This window comes from Perissodus microlepis, chromosome 7, assembly GCF_051167445.1.
Source record: "Perissodus microlepis isolate ML-2025 ecotype Zambia chromosome 7, ASM5116744v1, whole genome shotgun sequence".
Classification (NCBI taxonomy): domain Eukaryota; kingdom Metazoa; phylum Chordata; class Actinopteri; order Cichliformes; family Cichlidae; genus Perissodus; species Perissodus microlepis.
In genome coordinates, this window is record NC_140467.1 from 13728300 (window position 1) to 13739008 (window position 10709).

A 10709-nucleotide genomic window follows, 5' to 3' on the forward strand; every position below is an offset into this window, starting at 1 on the left:
TTAAAAAGAGGGCTCTGCGTCACTGTTGTTCGTTTGTTTTGTTCACAAGATCTGGCGACGGAAGATAGGAGGAGTCAAATCGACATTTTCCGTTTAATTCTAGAGGCCCGCCCCTTCGGTAGCTCTTGTGTATCACAACGAGCGCCTTGATGGTGGCGCCGCCAAAGTTTCAGCAGAGGGCGGGACCGTCGTTTTAGCAACGTGTGCAGTGATGTTAGTCCCCCTTTGTCCATCGGGCGGCGCTGTTGAGATCATTTTATTGCTGTAGGCGTTAGTGTGATGATGTCCACCCATAAACACTATTTTCAGATGTTTCATGCTATGAACAATTTTAAACGCGAACGTAATGATACGATTAATGAAATAATTGTAAAATTATTTTTTAAATTGGTAAAATTACCAGTGACTGTGGAGGTAATTTGAGTACAATGAACTCATTGTCATGTTTAAGAAACCAGTTTGAGATGATTTGAGCTTTGTGGCATGGTGTGTTATCCTGCTGAAAGATTCCATCAGCAGGCTGTGGTGTTTAAATGATGCTCAGTTGGTAGTAAGGAGCCCAAAGTGTCCTAAGACAAAATCCCATACAACTTTACACCACCACTAGCCTGAATCTTTGATACCTCAAATGGATCCAAGCGTTCTTGTATTTTTCAGAGATGCTTGTATATATACCTTGGGTTTAGCTTAAGTATTTGAGCTATTTTTGCCTTCATATCAGATCAAAGTGGTATGGCCATTCTTTTTTGACCTCTGGTATCAAAATGACATTTTTACCCAGATCACTGGATATTTTCTTATTTTCAGACTATTCTCTGTAAGCTCCAGAGATGGCCTGTGGGAAAAACCCAGCAGATCAACAGTTTCTGAATTACTCAGGCATGCCTATCTGGCCCCAACAACCGTGCCGCTTTTGAAGTTATTTAAATCACCTTTATTCCTAATTCTCATGCTTGGTTTGAAGAGCATGTTGTCTTGACCATGTATACATGCCTAATGCATTGAGTTCCTGATTTAATATTTGCATTAACTTACAGTTAACATATTCATATAAATTATACATATGCCAAAATTGTTACTTTTAACTTACTGACAAATGTTACTTAAAAGTAATATTTTCAGTCTGCAGTTATTCTGGCATACACAAAACAGCCATAACATATGATATTTAATATATATGTATGTTTATAAATAAATATATTTTTTATATAGAAAATAGCTCTAGAAGACCTTTAGCTTCTATACTGTCATCGTTCGTCCTCAAATGTGCTACTTGTTTTTAACTGTGTTGTCCATTTGTTCAGTGATAAGTCCAGAAATCAATATGTCGAAGAGGAAATTATGTCAAAAGGTCATTGTGGAAAATTTGCTTTAAAGTGTAAAAGTATTTGTTTGACTAAGATAAATTATGCCGAAGGTCAAAGGTGGTAGAGTCAGAGTGATCAGAACATAATACTCCGTCAGAAAAAAGTGTCACCTCCTGTATTCTTTTGTTGTTTTTTTTAGTGGCTTTCTTGGAGCTCAGTCCATTTTTTGTGAGTCCAAGCGTGCCCCAGGAGGTCTGGACTGCCCAAGAACAATTTGTGATCCAGTTATCATTTTTTAAAAGAATCAACTCTAGCTCATAATAGGGCATGCTCCCCGGAGAAATCATGGTGTCCCGAACAGAACCTGAATCAGTTCCCACAGCAGTGACTATTTGCAATCTATTTCTGTGAAGTGTTGCAGAAAAACATTTCAGTGTTATTGCTGGGTGTACTTCAGGCGCAAGAGATTTGGGACTTCATTACTGTATGTTGCGAAACCCTACTACCATTTCAACTTGTACCAATGTTTACTATTTTGTGGCGATACCTCCCTGCGTGTGTGTGTGTGTGTGTGTGTGTGTGTGTGTGTGTGTGTGTGTGTGTGTGTGTGTGTGTGTGTGGATGGGTGGTGGTGGTGTGTGTGTGTGTGGGGGGGATAATCTGGCTTATTTTGCCAATATTGCATAACAGGAAATCAATACACCTTCCGAGCGATAACACCAATCGTTGAAGAAAATCCTCATAGATCCTAGACTGGACATTTTTTCCTGACAACGAAAAAACATAAACAGATAGACAAATATAGAAAGGACAAAACAAAACGCCTTGCTCCGTCTGGGGACGAACTTTTGACAGCTGTCAGAGAAGACGCGTGTGACCGCTCTGTGACTTTCCGGGTGTTTCAACGACGCAGAGTGTGATTGGTCGCTTTAGTATTCTTCTCGATTGTGATTGGTGAACTAGAATTTGCGGTGTCGTTGATGATTGGCCAGCCGGGTTCGCTCTACGCCCTCCTCACGCCAGTACTTCATGAAATCACAACAAGTCCCCGTGGTCCACTGCGTCGGTATATTAACCAGTCCAGGGCTGCTTGTAATTACAGCTTTCTTACTTTTTACCGTGAAGGCATTTTTAAACAGTCTGACTGTTTCGGCGCTACCTGCAACGGAAAATCTGACTTAGGCTTAACGAAAACAGGAGACCGACATTAAGTTATGAACAGGCTCTAGAAGCAGACTGTTAGCAAGTTTTTATAAGTTGGTATCTGCGTAAACTCAGTCGTATCGTGTTCCAGCGACCTTAGCCCCACTGGAGTCCACAGCTGTGGACCGCCCTGGCAGGATGTTTCCACTGGACTCCCCGTGGAACATCTCTTTCGCCGGCTGCGGCTTCCTTGGTATCTACCACATTGGCGTGGCTAGCTGCCTGCAGGAGCAGGCTCCCTTTCTGGTCCAGAACGCCCGGCACATATACGGTGCATCTGCTGGAGCTCTCACCGCCACTGCTCTGGTCACTGGAGTATGTCTCGGCAAGTATCTTTTGGGTCTTAGATTACTAAGCTCGAGTACTATGTAGGAGTTATTGCATGTAACTATGCGTTATAGCTTGAAATGAGCGGGATAAGAAAATGATGTAGCATGAAATTGAAACAGAGTGGCACTGAGGCCATCCTCACGCTCTTCAGCTCAGTGGTGCAACTCAAAAGTGATAACCATCTTCTCAGGAAGAGAGGATGTTTTGTAACAGGATTGTCATCAGTCTTCTAATTCTTGCTTTAAATGTATCGCCTGTTACCCATGCAAGTCCCCTTATCTGATGCTGTGCATGTAAAAACCGATTGTGAATGTATTTGTGTCTATTTTGTTGTATACTACACGACCTTCCCAAGGACTATGAATGTAATATTGGAGTATTGCTAAAATTTGGCATGCTTTTAATTATATATATATTAAAAGCATAATTATATATATATGTATATATATATATATATATGTATATATATATATATATATATATATATATGTATATATATATATATATATATATATATATATATATATATATATATATATATATGTTACACTGATGTCCATTAACCTGTCTCACTGCAACAAAAGCACCAAAACTTTCTGTCATAAAGTGCACAACAGTTCCCAGATGCCAATGTCTGTTTCCCTGTTTCACAGGAGAAGCTGGTGCAAGCATCATTGAGGTTGCCAAAGACGCGAGAAAGCGGTTCCTCGGGCCGATGCATCCTTCCTTTAACCTGGTGAAGATCGTGCGACACATGCTGCGACGCACTCTGCCAGCTGATTGCCACCATCGAGCCAGTGGGAGGCTGGGAATCTCTCTCACCCGAGTTACAGATGGAGAAAACGTCCTGGTGACCCAGTTCAACAACAAGGAGGAAGTGGTGCAGGTATGCAGTGTTAATACTTTGATCAGCAGGCTTGCTGCAACATAATATTCATCTCCACTGCAACTCCTTTGTTATTGAGGCAAAACAAATGATATGCAGATGCTACATTGGACTATGACACACAATGTTTTCACCATTTTCTGATATGTTGTGCTTGAATTGTTGTGTAGGTTGTTATATTGTAATAATAAAAGTTACAAGCTGCAGCCCTAGTTTTTAAAAAAAAAAATTCAGTTAATGTTATTATAAAATATCCTTTAAGACCAGAAAAACAATAATAATAATTTCTGATATCACAGTGTTTAGGTGCTGTGAGTATTATTTAGCTGCAGTCTGCTTGATTTGATTTAAATCAATCAGAAAATCTCCAGCAGTCAAAGAACTGTATTTCCATTTACAATTATTAATCAGACGTTGTTTCTTATTATTTCTTTTCCAAATCAGGCATGTGTCTGCAGTGCCTACATCCCAGTGTACTGTGGCATCATTCCTCCCACACTGCAAGGAGTAGTAAGTAAATGTACTCTTATCTGGCATCCGTGCACCTTTCTTTTAATCTCACGTTCCTGCTTTTGGAATATTTAATTAAATCTTTCCCTAAGAAGATATTAAATGTTGGAATATAGAAGCACAGCATGTTTAAACCATGTCATGGCGAGTCCGCTTTGCTGCTTTGCTTGAATTACACATCGTGTTTCCTTCTATTGTGCTTTGCTGTGACTTTTGGCACTTTTTCTTCTTTCTGTAAGTGCTCCCGTCAGGGCCTTCCCTTCCCTGAGAATGTGTTTGCTCTGAATGGCATGTGCTTGGAAACAATGATTATACAATTCCTGCAGAGTTAGTGTTTGTCGCAGATCTCACACTAAAGGGGGAAGTTTTGCTGGCCATGTTTCTAGAACAAAGGTTTTTTTTCTGGGAAACATCGTTGAGCAATACCAGCGTTCCCAACTGCTTGCCGTGGCCTTTGTGATGGTTTTTGTGGAGCTCACGTGCTCTTGTTTGTATGCAGAGCTTGTGACCAAAATTAGAGAGTAGCAGAGCCAAATGTGATGGTGCAGGCACAGGCTTTGAAAGTTAGTCCGTTCTCGCTCTCTTAACCCTCAGTGGCTCAAGTTCAGATTGCTGATGTCATCCACATCTTATCTGTTGACACAGTGTGAAACCTCTGCCATGCCTCCACTTCAATAAAAACACAGATTAGTCAATACACGGGATATTATGTCATTGCTATCATCATCCTGTTTAGGAAATGCTGTAAGGACACGAGTCCTTTAAAGTCAGTCACGTGTTACTTTCTGTAGATTTTCTGATGTTTTTTTTTTTCTTTATTCGTGCAGCGATACGTTGATGGAGGAATCTCAGACAACCTCCCTCAGTACGAGCTAAAAAACACCATCACCGTGTCCCCGTTCTCAGGAGAGAGCGACATCTGCCCCCGAGACACCTCGACCAACATGCACGAGCTTCGCTTCACCAACACAAGCATCAAGTTCACTCTCAAAAACCTCTACAGAGTCTCCAGAGCGCTTTTTCCTCCAGATCCAATGGTATGCAGCTTGATTACAGCCTTCCGGATCTATGCACATAGAGATACGCACACAGCTGCCGACAAATTGATTGGCTCAGTGAGTGAACTCAGTGGACCTCTCTGACTCATGTGAGATAACTCTATGTGTTTGTTTTGAGTGCAGGTAATGAAGGCCATGTGTAAACAGGGATACACGGATGCGCTGCATTTTTTAAAGAGAAATGGTAAGGGTTGTTGATCTGCCAACTTACTTCAAAGCTTCTTCTGATTGGTACTGACAAGTTGAATCGATCTTTTGTCCCCTGGCTCTGAGATATGTACAAACATTATCAGCCAGATATACTATCACTGCTTGTGCTTCCTATGAATATGTCATCAAATCAATAGACTGATTTTTCCTGTGATTTGGCGTCTCTTAGCCGTTATCATTAGTCGTTAGCTTTATGTAACTCAAAGCATGAGTTTACTAAGGCAACACTTAGCAACACAAGTATTTTAAACATTATGAACTTGTTAAGTTATTTATTTTATTAAGAAATGACTCTGACAGATGGTCTCAGATTAAATGAGTTACTCTGGTATTTTCTCTTCTTTTCAGGATTGCTTAATCTCCACCGAATTTATACAGACAGATCACTACTAACTAACAAAGAAGAAAATGAGGAAGTCAGTGAAGAGGAGGACGCAAATAAAAGTGAAGACAAAGAAAAGTCGCAGGTAGAAGAGACAGCATTGGAGGTTTATGACTGCGCCTCTTTCGACGAGCAGATCATTGAGTACCTTCCTCCCGCTCTGCACAAAGGTAACATGATGCCGAAGGTACAGACTGAGTTGAAAAGTTGGTACACTGTGACAAAGCAAGAAATGGAACCTTTTAGTGTAAACTGAAAGCAGCATCTGCCTGGGTAGTGGATAAATATATCTAGAGATTAAAAACAATTTAAAACTCCTTTCATAATCTTTAAAATATTTGTCACTGTGAACAATGATGCAAGGACCTAATGTTTAAAATGTTAAACATTGTTGCTTTTTTGTTCCATTTCTCCCAGTTTCAAACAAAGTTTTTAGCATCTTGCACAGTTGGTTCATATTAAAACTCTCTTTAGGAGAAATCACAGCTTGTAAGCCTTCATGTAGCCAGCTGAGTTTTTCAATCCTTGTGAAGCCTTGTAAATCTAACTAAAGTCCTGAGACCTTTGTAAACATTTTGCCTGATACTCTTTTTCCAGAAAAGAGGCAGCAATGGCCAAGATCTTTATGTTTTTGTGACTAGACGTCTTGTGTCATATCTCAGGAATACCTGGAGTGAATTCTTTAAATTGAACTTATGGAGGAACTCTCTGTGTTTAAATGTCACTGTGACCTCACAACAAACATTTGGGTTTTTTGCGTTTATTTGTTAATGAAGAATTCGTACAACATTTATACAAATGTCTAAAATGATAAAATTGCTAAAAGTCAAATCAGGGCAGACTTGGATATGAACTGCACCTCTACCCCGTGGGTAAAGGCATAAAACTGAGAGGTGATTATTCTAGTGCCAGTTGTTTTATAAAACCCTTATCTTGGTTTAAATGTCAAGCTTGGTTCATCTTTTGGAAATCAGCAAATTTTCTGCTAACTATAATAGCCACAGCACAAATTTTGAGTAAAAGTGCTCAAACCTTTACGTCACTGCAAGTCTTGTGGGAAAGTAAAGTACACAATCTCCTCTGTACTGAAAAAATCCCTTTGATATGTCATAAGATAGAACTTGTGTACAGTTTCTTTGTAGTTTTGCACAGAGGAGGGTAATTCTGTCTCTCTGCCTCCCTCTGCAGCTCTGGTCGAGGCCTGCATGGAGAGGAGGAGCCTGGTGCAGTCGCTAAGCAACCTGCTTCCTGTCAGGATGGCCACAGCCATGATGCTTCCCTACACTCTCACCCTGGAGTCTGCTATGTCCTTGACTCTCAGGTGCTATAGGATTTCATTATGTCTGTCTGTTTGTACATGAAGTCCCTTTTATTGAACTAATTACCTTTAAACTGTATTTCACTTAGAGTGCATACAGTGAAAATCTGTCTTAGCACCATTTTACTATTACTGCAATATTTATAGTATTATTTAAGTTGGTTCAGTCAGTTACTGTTCTTACTGTCTGGGAGCAACTGTAAACTTATAATTTCCTCAGGGATTAATAAAGTATTCTGATTTTGATTCTGGCGACTATGTCCTCTGACTAATAATCGTGTGTCCCTTGTGTAGACTTTTGGAGTGGCTGCCAGATGTGCAGGAAGATGTGGTGTGGATTCAAGAACAGTTATTGAAAATCCTACAGTGTTTTCTTCGCCAGACCTCCAGAAGCTTGTCCCGCAGTGTATCTGCCAGGTAGGTTTAGCTCTGCAGTTACACAAAGCTTTAACTTACTGTTTCTGCCATCCATTTATGCCACATATTTACAACGCCTGTCATTATGATGCCATGTTGATAAACCCCAAAACTGGATCTGCTTCATACAGTGAATGAACAGTGCTGAATTTCAACTTGGTTAAACCTACAGTAACTGGTTATGTGATCCTGTTGGGGGCAGCAGAAACAAGTAGCGACTAAAAATCCCTGTTCTGTCTGATAAATTGACCGTGTTGACACATCCAGCAGTTACAGAGCAACAGTATCATTTGGTTGCTGTAGCTATCTGCCGTGTAGTTCACAGAAGATGATCTACAGTGAGGTTTTAGGATCTATATGATAATTTGAAAGTGAAGCAGAGCCGCTAACTACAGATTCCCTCTCCTCGTTCACACATCTGCATTTGATTTGTCGTCATAAAAATGCTTTTTTTTTGTATCTAAACCTGATTTAATAACACAAAATCAAACAGTTACAGCTTACTCCATATTCATGCTGGTAAATACTTCTCATGAATACTAGGTTGTTCTGCCAACTGGAGCTGCACCACTACAAGTCCATCCCATCCCACTTCAGCTCCCCAAGCCTGTTTCCCACTTGGGTGAACGGGAGGAGCTCTTCAGTCCAGGATGTCTTCATGCGTCTGGAAAACTACAAGAGGCAGCTGCTTTCAGATGTGCTCTGTATCAACATGGATCTGCAAGGCTCCTTCAAAACTGGAATGATGTCACCAGATAACAGCTCTGCTACTGACCTTTCCTCTGACCTTTCCTCTGAAGGTCTCACAATGCACACAGGTTGTCTTAATCTTCCAAATGATGCTAACTCTGGAAACTACCAGTAGCTGCTAAGAGTGCTGATAGAGAGACAACATCAAATCAGATTTAAAGATCTGTCTTCTTCCTCATGTTAAGGTATTTTCGGCTGAAAGAAGATCTTTCTAATATGATCGTCTCCATTTTCTAATGGTTGGAAATTTTAATTGTTTCACATATTTACACTTAACTTTGTATTAAATGCCTTTGGACCAGTGCATGACGCTGAACTGAAGTTTTTGCTCAACTATTCTAAGGCCATACACATATCATGATCGTATGTCTACAGAAGTGCATTTAAACTTAGCACATGTGCTCAGTCATGTACAGACTTGAATTACAGGATGTTGGAAACAAAGAATGAGCACTTGAGGTTGCACGGTTAAAATAGGTGTGTGTTTATGTTTTTGGTGGAGTGCTGACCAGTAGTTAATCAGAGTTTTCCTTCTGTATCCAGTCATGAGCTTTAAGTAACTTTTGCTACACAGAGGGCAAAACGACTGATGAACCAGTCTGTTTAGTACACGTACCTACTCCATTTATGTGATGCAAGTGTCAATGCATAGTGTGAAAGACAACACTTTATGTTTCTTGGTTCATTTTAATGGCAATGCCTTATGTATTAACAATTATTTATATGAAAAATACAAAAGTGCTTTACTTTTTCCAAATCACGTATATATTTTTTGATCATCTTGATTTATTTAGATGTAAGTTGAAGCTTTTTATAAATGATTTTTAATATTTAGCATTGAATGTTGACAGATTTGATTTGTTGCTACATGTTTAGTGCATATGTAGTAAATCAAAAATGTGATTTTTTTTTTATGAAGTCCCATTAATCTGACTGTGCCTTTTGTTCGTAGGTTACAACCTACTTGTTAAAATTCTTCTTGCACTGTGTGCTGCATCTTTAACTGTGTGATCTACTCCCATGCTGTGCCTTAACCTTCAATGAAATAATTGCAAAATGAGTGCCAAATGATGTAAAAAAAAAAAAAATGTTTCAGAGAAAAATATGTATGTTATTGTGAAATAAAGTGATGATCAATATTTGTGTCTTCATATTCCTGTTCTCACATTAGCCTGTAAACCTGTAGCTGACAATGAAAAGAAGAAAAACGTAACACATGCCAGGCAGTGACCAAATAATGACTCAGGGATCATGACAGACTTTGAAAAATACCGCAGTGAAATGAACAAGGACAAAATAACACAGGAGGATACAGTTGGACAGCAACAATGCCATGTTAGGACAAAAGAAAAGCTGCCACAATTTCCCTGTTTGCTAGTAGCTATTGAGAAACTCAAGCAAATTCACCCCAAAATCAGACTGTGAAGTGCTCAGAGAAACTATGAAAAACTAAAAGCTACATCTCAGACTAGACAGACCTCAGTTAGCATGTTAAATGTTTAAGTTCATGACAGAACAATTAAAAAAGACTAAATAAGTATGACGTGTTTTCTCAGGAGAAATGCTCTTCTCTCTAAAAGGACCATGACATTTGTATCTGAAAAAAAAAAGCCAAGACTTATAAGACAATCTCAGATTAGATCAGGAGTGGAGCGGTGATGATTTGGGTTTATTTTACAGCCACAGAATCTGTGCAGCTTACAGTCTAGTCTGTGACTGTGTCTGTGGTAAGAGACTGAAAATGCCATACAGAAAACAATTAATCCAAGTGATATATATTGTATCCTCTGGACAGGTAATATATTACATATGCAAACAAAATACATTCTTGTTAGTATCAAGAATATATATTTTACTTTTTATCCCCTTTTCCCATTATATTTGCATGAACGTGCATGACTCTTGAGTTCTTCTTGAGTTACTAACATAACAGCAGTGCATTCACTTATTCAGTCACTTTAATTCTAAAACTGTGTATATACTGTATATTCTGTGTATTTGTCAACTCATTCTTATTGCCTGTTTATGCCCTGTCCTTATCTTTAACGTCATGCTGCTCTGTTGTATCTTAATTGCCCCTTGGGGATAAATAAAGTCTTTCTGATTCTGATTTAATTTAAAAAATGTTAAATTATTGCAGTACAAAAAAGGAGTTCGTTTTTTGCGTCAAATTGAGGAGTTTTATTGTTGTTTTGGTTAGAGGAGTATTTGAATATCCCCCCCCCCCATTCTGTTCACATATAATAGCGAAACGTGTCACACATAAGTCTCATCACTTCTGGCCTTTTAAGAAAGCTGGTGAACTTGGTATCATCCAGTTATTAGCCATAACTACCCT

General features: G+C 39.2%; 1 protein-coding gene across 1 annotated transcript; it reads left to right on the forward strand.

Moving 5' to 3' along the window:
* The first annotated feature begins 2318 nt into the window (after positions 1–2318).
* pnpla2 (patatin-like phospholipase domain containing 2) lies at positions 2319–9510 on the forward strand. Its single transcript, XM_084933602.1, has 9 exons — positions 2319–2835; positions 3494–3726; positions 4171–4236; positions 5064–5273; positions 5418–5478; positions 5853–6056; positions 7075–7207; positions 7499–7621; positions 8165–9510. Exons 1-9 carry the CDS (start codon positions 2649–2651, stop codon positions 8484–8486), a joined length of 1539 nt encoding a protein of 512 aa, XP_084789728.1. The 5' UTR covers positions 2319–2648; the 3' UTR covers positions 8487–9510.
* The last annotated feature ends 1199 nt before the right edge of the window (positions 9511–10709 follow it).

What these genes read in the sequence shown, in the direction of transcription:
- pnpla2 (XM_084933602.1), top strand. Translation starts at nt 2,649, where the DNA reads ATGTTTCCACTGGACTCCCCGTGGAACATCTCTTTCGCCGGCTGCGGC. An exon ending in GGTCACTGGAGTATGTCTCG is followed by an intron (nt 2,836 to 3,493) that starts GCAAGTATCTTT and finishes CCTGTTTCACAG; the next exon opens with GAGAAGCTGGTGCAAGCATC. An exon ending in TCCCGCAGTGTATCTGCCAG is followed by an intron (nt 7,622 to 8,164) that starts GTAGGTTTAGCT and finishes CATGAATACTAG; the next exon opens with GTTGTTCTGCCAACTGGAGC.